The sequence below is a fragment of the Oncorhynchus masou genome, chromosome 5 (genome assembly GCF_036934945.1).
Source record: "Oncorhynchus masou masou isolate Uvic2021 chromosome 5, UVic_Omas_1.1, whole genome shotgun sequence".
NCBI lineage: Eukaryota > Metazoa > Chordata > Actinopteri > Salmoniformes > Salmonidae > Oncorhynchus > Oncorhynchus masou.
Window position 1 is genome coordinate 84,266,181 of NC_088216.1, and position 18,763 is coordinate 84,284,943.

The window sequence follows — 18,763 nt, forward strand, 5'->3', positions numbered from 1 at the left end:
CGACTACAGCTCGGCATTCAACACCATAGTACCCTCCAAGCTCGTCATCAAGCTCGAGACCCTGGGTCTCGACCCCGCCCTGTGCAACTGGGTACTGGACTTCCTGACGGGCCGCCCCCAGGTGGTGAGGGTAGGTAACAACATCTCCTCCCCCGCTGATCCTCAACACTGGGGCCCCACAAGGGTGCGTTCTGAGCCCTCTCCTGTACTCCCTGTTCACCCACGACTGCGTGGCCACGCACGCCTCCAACTCAATCATCAAGTTTGCGGACGACACAACAGTGGTAGGCTTGATTACCAACAACGACGAGACGGCCTACAGGGAGGAGGTGAGGGCCCTCGGAGTGTGGTGTCAGGAAAATAACCTCACACAACGTCAACAAAACTAAGGAGATGATTGTGGATTTCAGGAAACAGCAGAGGGAACACCCCCCTATCCACATCGATGGAACAGTAGTGGAGAGAGTAGCAAGTTAAGTTCCTCGGCATACACATCACAGACAAACTAAATTGGTCCACTCACACAGACAGCATCGTGAAGAAGGCGCAGCAGCGCCTCTTCAACCTCAGGAGGCTGAAGAAATTCGGCTTGTCACCAAAAGCACACAAACTTCTACAGAGGCACAATCGAGAGCATCCTGGCGGGCTGTATCACCGCCTGGTACGGCAACTGCTCCGCCCTCAACCGTAAGGCTCTCCAGAGGGTAGTGAGGTCTGCACAACGCATCACCGGGGGCAAACTACCTGCCCTCCAGGACACCTACACCACCCGATGTTACAGGAAGGCCATAAAGATCATCAAGGACATCAACCACCCGAGCCACTGCCTGTTCACCCCGCTATCATCCAGAAGGCGAGGTCAGTACAGGTGCATCAAAGCTGGGACCGAGAGACTGAAAAACAGCTTCTATCTCAAGGCCATCAGACTGTTAAACAGCCACCACTAACATTGAGTGGCTGCTGCCAACACACTGACACTGACTCAACTCCAGCCACTTTAATAATGGGAATTGATGGGAAATGATGTAAATATATCACTAGCCACTTTAAACAATGCTACCTTATATAATGTTACTTACCCTACATTATTCATCTCATATGCATACATATATACTGTACTCTATATCATCGACTGCATCCTTATGTAATACATGTATCACTAGCCACTTTAACTATGCCACTTTGTTTGTTTACATACTCATCTCACATGTATATACTGTACTCGATACCATCTACTGTATCTTGCCTATGCTGCTCTGTACCATCACTCATTCATATATCCTTATGTACATATTCTTTATCCCCTTACACTGTGTATAAGACAGTAGTTTAGGAATTGTTAGTTAGATTACTTGTTGGTTATTACTGCATTGTCGGAACTAGAAGCACAAGCATTTCGCTACACTCGCATTAACATCTGCTAACCATGTGTATGTGACAAATAAAATTTGATTTGATTTTCCTTTATGACATCATTTGTAATCAATGTATGATTCATTCTGTGTGATTAGATAGGTATTTAGTAAATAATTAATTAAACTCAATTATGTATTGCTGATTCAACTTGTGAACCAAGAATTTACAACTTTCAGATAAGACTGAATTAAGGTGACGATTAATATTGACTGCTATTGATGTAAAATATTACTAGGTCTTTAAGAGTTTATTCAGAAGATAACAGCTCTATAAATATTATTTTGTGGTGCCCCAACTCTAGTTAATTGCATTTACATGATTAGCTCAATCAGGTAATATTAATTACAGAGAAAGGATTTTATAAAATAGCATGTCATATCACTTAATCCGGCATAGCCAAAGACACGACAACAGTAATATGGAGTGTTAACAGTGTCTACAGTAATATGGAGTGTTAACAGTGTCTACAGTAATATGGAGCGTTAACCGTGTCTACAGTAATATATAGTGTTAACAGTGTCTACAGTAATATGGAGCGTTAACAGTGTCTACAGTAATATGGAGTGTTAACAGTGTCTACAGTAATATAGTGTTAAATGTGTCTACAGTAATATGGAGCGTTAACAGTGTCTACAGTAATATGTGGCTCAGTCGGTAGAGCATGGCGCTTGCAACGCCAAGCGTCGTGGGTTCGATTCCCGCTGGGGCCACCCATATGTAAAAGTAGTGGCCCCAGCCGACTTGTAAGTCGCTTTGGACAAAAAGCGTCTGCTAAATGGGATATATTATATTATATTATTAACAGTGTCTACAGTAATATAGTGTTAACAGTGTCTACAGTTATATGGAGCGTTAACAGTGTCTACAGTAATAGTGTTAACAGTGTCTACAGTAATATAGTGTTAACAGTGTCTACAGTAATATAGTGTTAACAGTATCTACAGTAATATATAGTGTTAAGTGTCTACAGTAATATAGAGCGTCTACAGTAATATGGAGCGTTAACAGTGTCTACAGTAATATGAAGTGTTAACAGTGTCTACAGTAATATATAGTGTTAACAGTGTCTACAGTAATATAGTGTTAACAGTGTCTACAGTAATATGGAGCGTTAAAAGTGTCTACAGTAATATGGAGCGTTAAAAGTGTCTACAGTAATATGGAGCGTTAACAGTGTCTACAGTAATATGGAGCGTCTACAGTAATATAGTGTTAACAGTGTCTACAGTAATATGGAGCGTTAACAGTGTCTACAGTAATATGGAGCGTTAACAGTGTCTACAGTAATATGGAGCGTCAACAGTGTCTACAGTAATATGGAGCGTCAACAGTGTCTACAGTAATATGGAGCGTCTACAGTGTCTACAGTAATATGGAGCGTCTACAGTGTCTACAGTAATACAGTGTTAACAGTGTCTACAGTAATACAGTGTTAACAGTGTCTACAGTAATACAGTGTTAACAGTGTCTACAGTAATATAGTGTTAACAGTGTCTACAGTAATATAGTGTTAACAGTGTCTACAGTAATATAGTGTTAACAGTGTCTACAGTAATATAGTGTTAACAGTGTCTACAGTAATATAGTGTTAACAGTGTCTACAGTAATATAGTGTTAACAGTGTCTACAGTAATATAGTGTTAACAGTGTCTACAGTAATATAGTGTTAACAGTGTCTACAGTAATACAGTGTTAACAGTGTCTACAGTAATACAGTGTTAACAGTGTCTACAGTAATACAGTGTTAACAGTGTCTACAGTAATATAGTGTTAACAGTGTCTACAGTAATATAGTGTTAACAGTGTCTACAGTAATATAGTGTTAACAGTGTCTACAGTAATATAGTGTTAACAGTGTCTACAGTAATATAGTGTTAACAGTGTCTACAGTAATATGGAGCGTTAACAGTGTCTACAGTAATATGGAGTGTTAACAGTGTCTACAGTAATATAGTGTTAAATGTGTCTACAGTAATATGGAGCGTTAACAGTGTCTACAGTAATATGTGGCTCAGTCGGTAGAGCATGGCGCTTGCAACGCCAAGCGTCGTGGGTTCTTCCCGCTGGGGCCACCCATATGTAAAAGTAGTGGCCCCAGCCGACTTGTAAGTCGCTTTGGACAAAAGCGTCTGCTAAATGGGATATATTATATTATATTATTAACAGTGTCTACAGTAATATAGTGTTAACAGTGTCTACAGTTATATGGAGCGTTAACAGTGTCTACAGTAATAGTGTTAACAGTGTCTACAGTAATATAGTGTTAACAGTGTCTACAGTAATATAGTGTTAACAGTATCTACAGTAATATATAGTGTTAAGTGTCTACAGTAATAAAGAGCGTCTACAGTAATATGGAGCGTTAACAGTGTCTACAGTAATATGAAGTGTTAACAGTGTCTACAGTAATATATAGTGTTAACAGTGTCTACAGTAATATAGTGTTAACAGTGTCTACAGTAATATGGAGCGTTAAAAGTGTCTACAGTAATATGGAGCGTTAAAAGTGTCTACAGTAATATGGAGCGTTAACAGTGTCTACAGTAATATGGAGCGTCTACAGTAATATAGTGTTAACAGTGTCTACAGTAATATGGAGCGTTAACAGTGTCTACAGTAATATGGAGCGTTAACAGTGTCTACAGTAATATGGAGCGTCAACAGTGTCTACAGTAATATGGAGCGTCAACAGTGTCTACAGTAATATGGAGCGTCTACAGTGTCTACAGTAATATGGAGCGTCTACAGTGTCTACAGTAATACAGTGTTAACAGTGTCTACAGTAATACAGTGTTAACAGTGTCTACAGTAATACAGTGTTAACAGTGTCTACAGTAATATAGTGTTAACAGTGTCTACAGTAATATAGTGTTAACAGTGTCTACAGTAATATAGTGTTAACAGTGTCTACAGTAATATAGTGTTAACAGTGTCTACAGTAATATAGTGTTAACAGTGTCTACAGTAATATAGTGTTAACAGTGTCTACAGTAATATAGTGTTAACAGTGTCTACAGTAATACAGTGTTAACAGTGTCTACAGTAATACAGTGTTAACAGTGTCTACAGTAATACAGTGTTAACAGTGTCTACAGTAATATAGTGTTAACAGTGTCTACAGTAATATAGTGTTAACAGTGTCTACAGTAATATAGTGTTAACAGTGTCTACAGTAATATAGTGTTAACAGTGTCTACAGTAATATAGTGTTAACAGTGTCTACAGTAATATAGTGTTAACAGTGTCTACAGTAATATAGTGTTAACAGTGTCTACAGTAATATAGTGTTAACAGTGTCTACAGTAATATAGTGTTAACAGTGTCTACAGTAATATAGTGTTAAGTGTCTACAGTAATATAGTGTTAACAGAGTCTACAGTAATATAGTGTTAACAGTGTCTACAGTAATATAGTGTTAACAGTGTCTACAGTAATATAGTGTTAACAGTGTCTACAGTAATATAGTGTTAACAGTGTCTACAGTAATATAGTGTTAAGTGTCTACAGTAATATGGAGCATCTACAGTAATATAGTGTTAACAGTGCCTACAGTAATATAGTGTTAACAGTGTCTACAGTAATATGGAGCGTTAACAGTGTCTACAGTAATATAGCGTTAACAGTGTCTACAGTAATATGGAGCGTTAACAGTGTCTACAGTAATATAGTGTTAACAGTGTCTACAGTAATATGGAGCGTTAACAGTGTCTACAGTAATATGGAGCGTTAACAGTGTCTACAGTAATATGGAGCGTTAACAGTGTCTACAGTAATATGGAGCGTTAACAGTGTCTACAGTAATATAGTGTCAACAGTGTCTACAGTAATATGGAGCGTTAACAGTGTCTACAGTAATATGGAGCGTTAAGTGTCTACAGTAATATGGAGCGTTAACAGTGTCTACAGTAATATAGTGTTAACAGTGTCTAGAGTAATATGGAGCGTCTACAGTGTCTACAGTAATATGGAGCGTCTACAGTAATATAGTGTTAACAGTGTCTACAGTAATATGGAGCGTTGTGTCTACAGTAATATGGAGCGTTAACAGTGTCTACAGTAATATGGAGTGTTAACAGTGTCTACAGTAATATGAGTGTTAGTGTCTACAGTAATATGGAGCGTCTACAGTAATATAGTGTTAACAGTGTCTACAGTAATATAGTGTTAACAGTGTCTACAGTAATATAGTGTTAACAGTGTCTACAGTAATATAGTGTTAACAGTGTCTACAGTAATATAGTGTTAACAGTGTCTACAGTAATATGGCGTTAACAGTGTCTACAGTAATATGGAGCGTCTACAGTAATATAGTGTTAACAGTGTCTACAGTAATATAGTGTTAACAGTGTCTACAGTAAAATGGAGTGTTAAGTGTCTACAGTAATATGGAGTGTCTACAGTAATATAGTGTTAACAGTGTCTACAGTAATATAGTGTTAACAGTGTCTACAGTAATATAGCGTTAACAGTGTCTACAGTAATATAGCGTTAACAGTGTCTACAGTAATATAGCGTTAACAGTGTCTACAGTAATATGGAGCGTTAACAGTGTCTACAGTAATATGGAGCGTTAACAGTGTCTACAGTAATATAGTGTTAACAGTGTCTACAGTAATATGGAGCGTTAACAGTGTCTACAGTAATATGGAGCGTTAACAGTGTCTACAGTAATATGGAGTGTTAAGTGTCTACAGTAATATAGCGTTAACAGTGTCTACAGTAATATAGAGTGTTAACAGTGTCTACAGTAAAATGAAGTGTTAACAGTGTCTACAGTAATATGGAGTGTTAACAGTGTCTACAGTAATATGGAGTGTTAACAGTGTCTACAGTAATATGGAGTGTCTCCAGTAATATAGAGTGTCTCCAGTAATATAGAGTGTCTCCAGTAATATAGAGTGTCTCCAGTAATATAGTGTCTCCAGTAATATAGAGTGTCTCCAGTAATGTTAAGTGTCTACAGTAATGTTAAGTGTCTACAGTAATATAGTGTCTACAGTAATGTTAAGTGTCTCCAGTAATGTTAAGTGTCTCCAGTAATATAGAGTGTCTCCAGTAATATAGAGTGTCTCCAGTAATGTTAAGTGTCTACAGTAATGTTAAGTGTCTACAGTAATGTTAAGTGTCTACAGTAATATAGTGTCTACAGTAATATAGTGTCTACAGTAATGTTAAGTGTCTCCAGTAATGTTAAGTGTCTCCAGTAATATAGAGTGTCTCCAGTAATATAGAGTGTCTCCAGTAATATAGTGTCTCCAGTAATATAGAGTGTCTACAGTAATATAGAGTGTCTCCAGTAATGTTAAGTGTCTACAGTAATGTTAAGTGTCTACAGTAATGTTAAGTGTCTACAGTAATGTTATGTCTACATTAATGTAGAGTGTCTACAGTAATGTTAAGTGTCTACAGTAATATAGAGTGTCTACAGTAATATAGAGTGTCTACAGTAATGTTAAGTGTCTACAGTAATGTTAAGTGTCTACAGTAATATAGTGTCTACAGTAATGTTAAGTGTCTACAGTAATATAGTGTCTACAGTAATGTTAAGTGTCTACAGTAATGTTAAGTGTCTACAGTAATGTTAAGTGTCTACAGTAATATAGAGTGTCTACAGTAATATAGAGTGTCTACAGTAATGTTAAGTGTCTACAGTAATGTTAAGTGTCTACAGTAATGTTAAGTGTCTACAGTAATGTTAAGTGTCTACAGTAATGTTACGTGTCTACAGTAATATAGTGTCTACAGTAATATAGTGTCTACAGTAATGTTAAGTGTCTACAGTAATGTTACGTGTCTACAGTAATGTTAAGTGTCTACAGTAATATAGTGTCTACAGTAATGTTAAGTGTCTACAGTAATATAGTGTCTACAGTAATGTTAAGTGTCTACAGTAATGTTACGTGTCTACAGTAATGTTACGTGTCTACAGTAATGTTACGTGTCTACAGTAATGTTACGTGTCTACAGTAATATAGTGTCTACAGTAATGTTAAGTGTCTACAGTAATATAGTGTCTACAGTAATGTTACGTGTCTACGGTAATGTTACGTGTCTACAGTAATGTTACGTGTCTACAGTAATGTTACGTGTCTACGGTAATGTTACGTGTCTACAGTAATGTTACGTGTCTAAAGTAATGTTAAGTGTCTACAGTAATGTTATGTGTCTACAGTAATATAGTGTCTACAGTAATGTTACGTGTCTACAGTAATATAGTGTCTACAGTAATGTTACGTGTCTACAGTAATGTTAAGTGTCTACAGTAATATAGTGTCTACAGTAATGTTACGTGTCTACAGTAATGTTACGTGTCTACAGTAATGTTACGTGTCTACAGTAATATAGTGTCTACAGTAATGTTAAGTGTCTACGGTAATATAGTGTCTACAGTAATGTTACGTGTCTACGGTAATGTTACGTGTCTACAGTAATGTTACGTGTCTACAGTAATGTTACGTGTCTACGGTAATGTTACGTGTCTACAGTAATGTTACGTGTCTACAGTAATGTTAAGTGTCTACAGTAATGTTATGTGTCTACAGTAATATAGTGTCTACAGTAATGTTACGTGTCTACAGTAATATAGTGTCTACAGTAATGTTACGTGTCTACAGTAATATAGTGTCTACAGTAATGTTACGTGTCTACAGTAATATAGTGTCTACAGTAATGTTAAGTGTCTACAGTAATATAGTGTCTACAGTAATATAGTGTCTACAGTAATGTTAAGTGTCTACAGTAATAGTGTCTACAGTAATGTTAAGTGTCTACAGTAATGTTAAGTGTCTACAGTAATGTTACGTGTCTACAGTAATGTTACGTGTCTACAGTAATATAGTGTCTACAGTAATGTTAAGTGTCTACAGTAATATAGTGTCTACAGTAATGTTACGTGTCTACGGTAATGTTACGTGTCTACGGTAATGTTACGTGTCTACAGTAATGTTACGTGTCTACAGTAATGTTAAGTGTCTACAGTAATGTTATGTGTCTACAGTAATATAGTGTCTACAGTAATGTTACGTGTCTACAGTAATGTTAAGTGTCTACAGTAATGTTACGTGTCTACAGTAATATAGTGTCTACAGTAATGTTACGTGTCTACAGTAATGTTACGTGTCTACAGTAATGTTACGTGTCTACAGTAATGTTACGTGTCTACAGTAATGTTACGTGTCTACAGTAATATAGTGTCTACAGTAATGTTACGTGTCTACAGTAATGTTATGTGTCTACAGTAATATAGTGTCTACAGTAATGTTAAGTGTCTACAGTAATGTTACGTGTCTACAGTAATGTTACGTGTCTACAGTAATATAGTGTCTACAGTAATGTTAAGTGTCTACAGTAATATAGTGTCTACAGTAATATAGTGTCTACAGTAATATAGTGTCTACAGTAATGTTAAGTGTCTACAGTAATATAGTGTCTACAGTAATGTTAAGTGTCTACAGTAATGTTAAGTGTCTACAGTAATGTTACGTGTCTACAGTAATGTTACGTGTCTACAGTAATATAGTGTCTACAGTAATGTTAAGTGTCTACAGTAATATAGTGTCTACAGTAATGTTACGTGTCTACGGTAATGTTACGTGTCTACAGTAATGTTACGTGTCTACAGTAATGTTACGTGTCTACAGTAATGTTACGTGTCTACAGTAATGTTACGTGTCTACAGTAATGTTACGTGTCTACAGTAATGTTATGTGTCTACAGTAATATAGTGTCTACAGTAATGTTACGTGTCTACAGTAATGTTAAGTGTCTACAGTAATATAGTGTCTACAGTAATGTTACGTGTCTACAGTAATGTTACGTGTCTACAGTAATGTTACGTGTCTACAGTAATATAGTGTCTACAGTAATATAGTGTCTACAGTAATGTTACGTGTCTACAGTAATGTTACGTGTCTACAGTAATATAGTGTCTACAGTAATGTTACGTGTCTACAGTAATGTTACGTGTCTACAGTAATGTTACGTGTCTACAGTAATATAGTGTCTACAGTAATGTTACGTGTCTACAGTAATATAGTGTCTACAGTAATGTTAAGTGTCTACAGTAATGTTAAGTGTCTACAGTAATGTTACGTGTCTACAGTAATGTTACGTGTCTACAGTAATGTTACGTGTCTACAGTAATATAGTGTCTACAGTAATGTTACGTGTCTACAGTAATATAGTGTCTACAGTAATGTTACGTGTCTACAGTAATATAGTGTCTACAGTAATATAGTGTCTACAGTAATATAGTGTCTACAGTAATGTTACGTGTCTACAGTAATATAGTGTCTACAGCAATATAGTGTCTACAGTAATATAGTGTCTACAGTAATATAGTGTCTACAGTAATATAGTGTCTACAGTAATAGTGTCTACAGTAATATAGTGTCTACAGTAATGTTACGTGTCTACAGTAATAGTGTCTACAGTAATATAGTGTCTACAGTAATGTTACGTGTCTACAGTAATATAGTGTCTACAGTAATATAGTGTCTACAGTAATATAGTGTCTACAGTAATGTTACGTGTCTACAGTAATATAGTGTCTACAGTAATATAGTGTCTACAGTAATATAGTGTCTACAGTAATATAGTGTCTACAGTAATGTTACGTGTCTACAGTAATATAGTGTCTACAGTAATGTTACGTGTCTACGGTAATGTTACGTGTCTACAGTAATATAGTGTCTACGGTAATGTTACGTGTCTACAGTAATATAGTGTCTACGGTAATGTTACGTGTCTCCAGTAATTGTATCACTCCATACAGAACACACAGGAAGGTGAGATACCTTCGGTTTGGATTCTTCTTCCTCCTCTGGCTGGAAGGAGGGATTGAGGACAAAATTTAGATAAAAGGCCCACTCTGAATTTAAAACAAAAAAAACAAAACGGCTGCCCTGCCACTGTGGGTTTGAGGAGGGATCGAGGAGGAGAGGATTTCGATTCCCCTGCACCTATTCAAGGTACGCCAACACACCCCTTCTTGAACAGTCTTGAGCCTTATAATATAATTCTTATTATAATACACTAAGCTAAGAAAGCAGCACTGTCTGAGGACAATACCACTGAACAATATTACCGTTGTCCGTTTGGTATTTCATCTACCTACCTGTTGAAATATCAAAGTAACCATCCTGGAATTGTATTAAAAAACAAACACTCTTTTTGGTTCAAGTAAATGTTCCTTTCACTACCGGTATATAATTTACACTGTCATCTCTTAACCTTCACCACTGCACTGACCTGCTGTCCTCCAAACCTCTTCTTCAGAGACTCAATCTGTTCGGACTCTAGCTTCTGGAACAACGGGCTGACCTGCGTGAGACGGAGTGAGAGGGACAGAGAGAGACAGGGACAGAGAGAGAGAGAGACAAGGACAGAGTGAGACAGGGACAGGGACAGAGAGAGACAGGGACAGGGACAGAGAGAGACAGGGACAGAGAGAGAGAGACAAGGACAGAGTGAGAGCGAGGTGGACAGAGAGGGACAGAGCGAGACAGGAACATGAAGGAGTTGGAATTTAGACAACTTTATAGTACAAAATTAGACATTGTAATATAAAAATAAAAAACATGTTTAAAATCCCAAATGTCTCCAAGACAAGAAGATTATACTGCTAAGAGCGACTGAGTCTCTAATCAACATCGTAGAAATATAACGGAACACATGACAAAGTGATTTCCTCTGTTCATATCTAACAGAGCTTTCCTCACCGTGCCAATGTGATGCCCGGCGGGCAGAGACAGACGAAGGTCCCTGGGCCCTGCAGCAGGGTCCCGGTGACGGAGGGCGGAGCGTTCAGCTGCCTGCGGATGGTCTGACTGACCGTTGGCATGTAGGGCTGGAGCATGACGGACAGCAGGCACGCCACATTCACAGACACACCTGTCACTGTACCCGATCGCTGCCTGGAAGAGAGGGGGGCATTACTGAGAGAGAGAGAGAGAGAGAGAGAGACAGCAGGCACGCCACATTCACAGACACACCTGTCACTGTACCCGATCGCTGCCTGGAAGAGAGGGGGGCATTACTGAGAGAGAGAGAGAGAGACAGCAGGCATGCCACATTCACAGACACACCTGTCACTGTACCCGATCGCTGCCTGGAAGAGAGGGGGGCATTAATGAGAGAGAGAGAGAGAGAGAGAGAGAGAGAGAGAGAGAGAGAGAGAGAGAGAGAGAGAGAGAGAGACAGGGAGAGACAGAGACAGAGACAGAGACAGAGAGAGAGAGAGAGAGAGAGAGAGAGAGAGAGAGAGAGAGAGAGAGAGAGAGACAGCAGGCACGCCACATTCACAGACACACCTGTCACTGTACCCGATCGCTGCCTGGAAGAGAGGGGGGGCATTACTGAGAGAGAGAGAGAGAGAGAGAGAGAGAGAGAGAGAGAGAGAGAGAGCAGGGCACGCCATTCACAGACACACCTGTCACTGTACCCGATCGCTGCCTGGAAGAGAGGGGGGGCATTACTGAGAGAGAGAGAGAGAGAGAGAGAGAGAGAGAGAGAGAGAGAGAGAGACAGCAGGCACGCCACATTCACAGACACACCTGTCACTGTACCCGATCGCTGCCTGGAAGAGAGGGGGGGGGCATTACTGAGAGAGAGAGAGAGACAGCAGGCACGCCACATTCACAGACACACCTGTCACTGTACCCGATCGCTGCCTGGAAGAGAGGGGGGGCATTACTGAGAGAGAGAGAGAGAGAGAGAGAGAGAGACAGCAGGCACGCCACATTCACAGACACACCTGTCACTGTACCCGATCGCTGCCTGGAAGAGAGGGGAGGGGCATTACTGAGAGAGAGAGAGAGGGGGGGCGGGGGAAGAGCATTACTGAGAGAGAGAGAGAGAGGGGGACAGAGAGTGAAAGCAAAAAGAGAGAATTCAACATACCAATTAGGATCTGGCTAAAAAATACTTGAATCAATTATAGAACCTATTGCCCTTTATGGTTGTGAGGTCTGGGGTCCGCTCACCAACCAAGAATTCACAAAATGAGACGAAAACCAAATTGAGACTCTGCATGCATAATTCTGGAAAAATATCCTCTGTGTACAACGTAGAACACCAAATAATGCATGCAGAGCAGAATCAGGCCGATACCCACTAATTATCAAAATCCAGAAAAGAGACGTTAAATTCTATAACCACCTAAAAGGAAGCGATTCCCAAACCTTCCATAACAAAGACATCGCTACAGAGAGATGAACTTGGAGAAGAGTCCCCTAAGCAAGCTGGTCCTGGGGCTCTGTTCAAAAACACAAACACACCCTACAGAGCCCCAGGACAGCAGCACAATTAGACCCAACCAAATCATGAGAAAACAGAAAGATAATTACTTGACACATTGGAAAGAATGAACAAAAAACAGAGCAAACTAGAATGCTCTTTGGTCCTAAACAGAGAGTACACAGTGGCAGAATACCTAACCACTGACTGACCCAAACTTAAGGAAAGCTTTGACTATGTAGACTCAGTGAGCATAGTCTTGCTATTGAGAAAGGCCACCGTAAGCAGACATGGCTCTCAAGAGAAGACAGGCTATGTGCACACTGCCCACAAACTGAGCTGCACTTCCTAACCTCCTGACAAATGTTTAACCATATTAGAGAGACATATTTCTCTCAGTTTACACAGACCCCAAAATTATTTGGAAACAAATCCAATTTTGGTAAACTCCCATATCTATTAGGTGAAATTCCACAGCGTGCCATCACAGCATCAAGATGTGTGACCTGTTGAGAGAGAAGACAGAGAGAAATAGACAAACCTGTCTGTTTCGTCTCCTTTAATTTTCTTCCAGGGTTCGTTGACCTGGATGTACTGGTTACCGTGGCGAGAGATGTTGAGGATACACTTCAGGGCATCACGGATCCTGATAGGAGAACAGAACAGAACAGATCCTGATAGGGTGAACAGAACAGAACAGAACCTGATAGGATGAACAGAACAGAACAGATCCTGATAGGGTGAACAGAACAGATCCTGATAGGGTAAACAGAACAGATTCTGATAGGGTAAACAGAACAGAACCTGATAGGGTGAACAGAACAGATCCTGATAGGATGAACAGAACAGATCCTGATAGGGTGAACAGAACAGATCCTGATAGGGTGAACAGAACAGATCCTGATAGGGTGAACAGAACAGAACAGATCCTGATAGGGTGAACAGAACAGATCCTGATAGGGTGAACAGAACAGAACCTGATAGGGTGAACAGAACAGAACCTGATAGGGTGAACAGAACAGAACCTGATAGGGTGAACAGAACAGATTCTGATAGGGTAAACAGAACAGAACCTGATAGGGTAAACAGAACAGAACCTGATAGGGTAAACAGAACAGAACCTGATAGGGTGAACAGAACAGATCCTGATAGGATGAACAGAACAGATCCTGATAGGGTGAACAGAACAGATCCTGATAGGGTGAACAGAACAGATCCTGATAGGGTGAACAGAACAGAACAGATCCTGATAGGGTGAACAGAACAGAACAGATCCTGATAGGGTGAACAGAACAGATCCTGATAGGGTGAACAGAACAGAACAGATCCTGATAGGGAGAACAGAACAGATCCTGATAGGGTGAACAGAACAGATCCTGATAGGGTGAACAGAACAGATCCTGATAGGATGAACAGAACAGAACAGATCCTGATAGGGTGAACAGAACAGATCCTGATAGGATGAACAGAACAGAACCTGATAGGATGAACAGAACAGAACAGATCCTGATAGGGTGAACAGAACAGAACAGATCCTGATAGGGTGAACAGAACAGATCCTGATAGGGAGAACAGAACAGAACCTGATAGGGTGAACAGAACAGATCCTGATAGGGTGAACAGAACAGAACAGATCCTGATAGGGTGAACAGAACAGATCCTGATAGGGTGAACAGAACAGAACCTGATAGGATGAACAGAACAGAACAGATCCTGATAGGGTGAACAGAACAGATCCTGATAGGGTGAACAGAACAGATCCTGATAGGATGAACAGAACAGAACAGATCCTGATAGGGTGAACAGAACAGATCCTGATAGGATGAACAGAACAGAACCTGATAGGATGAACAGAACAGAACAGATCCTGATAGGGTGAACAGAACAGATCCTGATAGGGTGAACAGAACAGATCCTGATAGGGTGAACAGAACAGAACCTGATAGGGTGAACAGAACAGAACCTGATAGGATGAACAGAACAGAACAGATCCTGATAGGGTGAACAGAACAGATCCTGATAGGGTGAACAGAACAGATCCTGATAGGGTGAACAGAACAGATCCTGATAGGGTGAACAGAACAGAACAGATCCTGATAGGGTGAACAGAACAGATCCTGATAGGGTGAACAGAACAGATCCTGATAGGGTGAACAGAACAGATCCTGATAGGATGAACAGAACAGATCCTGATAGGATGAACAGAACAGAACCTGATAGGATGAACAGAACAGATCCTGATAGGGTGAACAGAACAGATCCTGATAGGGTGAACAGAACAGATCCTGATAGGGTGAACAGAACAGATCCTGATAGGGTGAACAGAACAGAACAGATCCTGATAGGGTGAACAGAACAGAACAGATCCTGATAGGGTGAACAGAACAGAACCATCTGCTCCCAGAATTAGCATCAAAGTCAAATAAGACCTTATTTCAAAGTGTGTTGTATATTATGGTGGTGCTGCTTCAACATCAACTCTCCAGACCACAACACAAAATATAAATTTCAACATGAACTCTCCAGACCACAAAATATAAACTTAAACTTTCAACTCTCCATTCTTTTCACACTCCTAAAACTGTGTCAGTACAAGTGTGTGTGTGTGTGTGTGTGTGTGTGTGTGTGCGTGTGTGCGTGTGACGAGCAGCATTTTGACAACTGGTTCTTACTTGACTCTGTCCATGAGGTTAATGTACTGCTTCAGCTCCCATCCCACCTGAGCCAACAGTCTCTTGTCCTCCTGCTGAAGAACCATGGCAGGGACACAGCCCTCAAAGAACTTACTGACAAACATACCAGCCCTGAGAGAGGGAGAGGGGGAGGGAGGGAGGGAGAGGTGAGGGAGGGGGGAGGTGAGGGAGGGGGGAAGAGGTGAGGGAGGGGGAGGTGAGGGAGGGGGAAGAGGTGAGGGAGGAGAGATCGATAGATGGGGGAGTGGTAGCAAGAGAGAGGAAAGTGGGAGAGAGAGTTCATCACAAGCAATTCCTTACATTTCCCAATGTGTTGACTTCAGCACATAGATGGGCTTAAATGATTAATTCCAATTCGTTATCATTTATTTAACGTTTTAAAATAAAACACAACTACCTAAATAATAAATGAAACATTTCTAGGTTTAGAGATTCAGCTGTTGGTACTCTGCTCTTTCCTGACCCGCAGACCCAGCCTCTACCTCCCCGCTACAGCCCCAGCCTCTACCTCTCCCGCTACAGACCCAGCCTCTACCTCTCCCGCTACAGACCCAGCCTCTACCTCTCCCGCTACGGACCCAGCCTCTACCTCTCCCGCTACGGACCCAGCCTCTCCCGCTACAGACCCAGCCTCTACCTCTCCCGCTACGGACCCAGCCTCTCCCGCTACGGACCCAGCCTCTCCCGCTACGGACCCAGCCTCTCCCGCTACGGACCCAGCCTCTCCCGCTACGGACCCAGCCTCTCCCGCTACGGACCCAGCCTCTCCCGCTACGGACCCAGCCTCTCCCGCTACGGACCCAGCCTCTCCCGCTACGGACCCAGCCTCTCCCGCTACGGACCCAGCCTCTCCCGCTACGGACCCAGCCTCTACCGCTACGGACCCAGCCTCTACCGCTACGGACCCAGCCTCTACCGCTACGGACCCAGCCTCTCCCGCTACGGACCCAGCCTCTACCGCTACGGACCCAGCCTCTACCGCTACGGACCCAGCCTCTACCGCTACGGACCCAGCCTCTACCGCTACGGACCCAGCCTCCCCCGCTACGGACCCAGCCTCCCCCCTGCTACGGACCCAGCCTCTCCCGCTACGGACCCAGCCTCTCCCGCTACGGACCCAGCCTCTCCCGCTACGGACCCAGCCTCTCCCGCTACGGACCCAGCCTCTCCCGCTACGGACCCAGCCTCTCCCGCTACGGACCCAGCCTCTCCCGCTACGGACCCAGCCTCTCCCGCTACGGACCCAGCCTCTCCCGCTACGGACCCAGCCTCTCCCGCTACGGACCCAGCCTCTCCCGCTACAGACCCAGCCTCTCCCGCTACAGACCCAGCCTCTCCCGCTACAGACCCAGCCTCTCCCGCTACAGACCCAGCCTCCCCGCTACGGACCCAGCCTCTCCCGCTACGGACCCAGCCTCTCCCGCTACAGACCCAGCCTCTCCCGCTACAGACCCAGCCTCTCCCCGCTACAGACCCAGCCTCTCCCGCTACAGACCCAGCCTCTCCCGCTACAGACCCAGCCTCTGCCGCTACAGACCCAGCCTCTACCTCTCCTGCTACAGTACCAGCCTCTACCTCTCCTGCTACAGAACCTGTTGAGGTCCAGCCTCTACCTCTCCTGCTACAGGACCTGTTGAGCCCCAGCCTCTACCTCTCCTGCTACAGGACCTGTTGAGCCCCAGCCTCTACCTCTCCTGCTACAGACCCAGCCTCTACCTCTCCTGCTACAGGACCTGTTGAGCCCCAGCCTCTACCTCTCCTGCTACAGTACCTGTTGATGAAGTTGCCCAGGTTATTGAGCAGCTCAGAGTTGTTCTTGGTGGCCATGTCGACCCAGGAGAAGGCCGAGTCCTGACCCTCGGGACGGAGGTACAGCAGGTAGAATCGCCACACGTCAGAGGGGATACCCGTGTCCTTGGCCATGTCACCAAACACACCAACACCTCGACTCTTAGAGAACTTGGTGTCCTCGTAGTTCAGGTACTCTGAGAGGAAACCCAGACACAGTGGTTCATTTCATCTTATCCACAACGACTGACAACTGCAAGTGGATTCAACTGGGTAACAACGGCTTAACATGAACAGTCAACAACAACGGTGGGAAAACTAAAAATGAAATATCTAAAATATTAAATTGTATTGTCTGTAATATTAATAGGGATTTCAAGTTTCACCAACACTAAAGACCTTTGTGTGTGTGTGTGTGTGTGTGTGTGTGTGTGTGTGTGTGCATGTCAAATCAAATCAAAATATATTAGTCACATGCCCTGAATAAAACATGTGTAGACCTTACAGTGAAATGCTTACTTACAAGCCCCTTAACCAACAATATAGTTTAAAAAATATGAATAAGAAATATAAAGTAACAAGTAGTTACAGAGCAGCAGTAAAATAACAATAGTGAGACAATATACAGGGGGGTACATATACAGGGGGTACAGGTACAGAGTCAATGCGGAGGCTATATACAGGGGGTACAGGTACAGAGTCAATGTGGAGGCTATATACAGGGGGTACAGGTACAGAGTCAATGTGGAGGCTATATACAGGGGGTACCGGTACAGAGTCAATGCGGAGGCTATATACAGGGGTACCGGTACAGAGTCAATGTGGAGGCTATATACAGGGGTTCCGGTACAGAGTCAATGCGGAGGCTACATACAGGGGGTACCGGTACAGAGTCAATGTGGAGACTATATACAGGGGGTACCGGTACAGAGTCAATGTGGAGGCTATATACAGGGTATTACGGTACAGAGTCAATGTGGAGGCTATATACAGGGTGTACCGGTACAGAGTCAATGTGGAGGCTATATACAGGGGGTATGGGAACAGAGTCAATGTGGAGGCTATATACAGGGGGTACCGGTACAGAGTCAATGTGGAGGCTATATACACGGTGTACCGGTACAGAGTCAATGTGGAGGCTATATACAGGGGGTACAGGTACAGAGACAATGTGGAGGCTATATACAGGGGGTACCGGTACAGAGTCAATGTGGAGGCTATATACAGGGGGTACCGGTACAGAGTCAATGTGGAGGCTATATAAAGGGGGTACCGGTACAGAGTCAATGTGGAGGCTATATACAGGTGGTACCGGTACAGAGTCAATGTGGAGGCTATATACAGGGGGTACCGGTACAGAGTCAATGTGGAGGCTATATACAGGGGGTACCGGGACAGAGTCAATGTGGAGGCTATATACAGGGGATACCGGTACAGAGTCAATGTGGAGACTATATACAGTGTGTGTATGCATGTCTGTGTGTCTGTGTGTGTGTGTGTGTGTGTGTGTGTGTGTGTGTGTGTGTGTGTGTGTGTGTGTGTTACCTGTAGCCACCAGGTGGTTGACCAGTGTATAGTTGTCCTGTGCTCCCAGTAGAGAGCAGGGGAACACCACACTGTGGAACGGAACA

At 42.4% G+C, this 18,763-nt stretch overlaps 1 protein-coding gene across 1 annotated transcript in view; it reads right to left on the reverse strand.

The window, feature by feature from the left end:
• The window catches only part of LOC135530129 (methionine--tRNA ligase, cytoplasmic-like), a gene marked incomplete at its 5' end in the record, with an annotated part of 46,565 nt that overhangs the window by 12,635 nt on the left and 15,167 nt on the right, over positions 1 to 18,763 (reverse strand). The window contains 7 exon segments of the mRNA XM_064958518.1: positions 10,666 to 10,737; positions 11,136 to 11,164; positions 11,167 to 11,330; positions 13,193 to 13,297; positions 15,324 to 15,455; positions 17,116 to 17,329; positions 18,678 to 18,763. The exon segment at positions 18,678 to 18,763 is cut by the window's right edge and continues 32 nt beyond it. Coding sequence (XP_064814590.1) covers positions 10,666 to 10,737; positions 11,136 to 11,164; positions 11,167 to 11,330; positions 13,193 to 13,297; positions 15,324 to 15,455; positions 17,116 to 17,329; positions 18,678 to 18,763 — 802 coding nt within the window.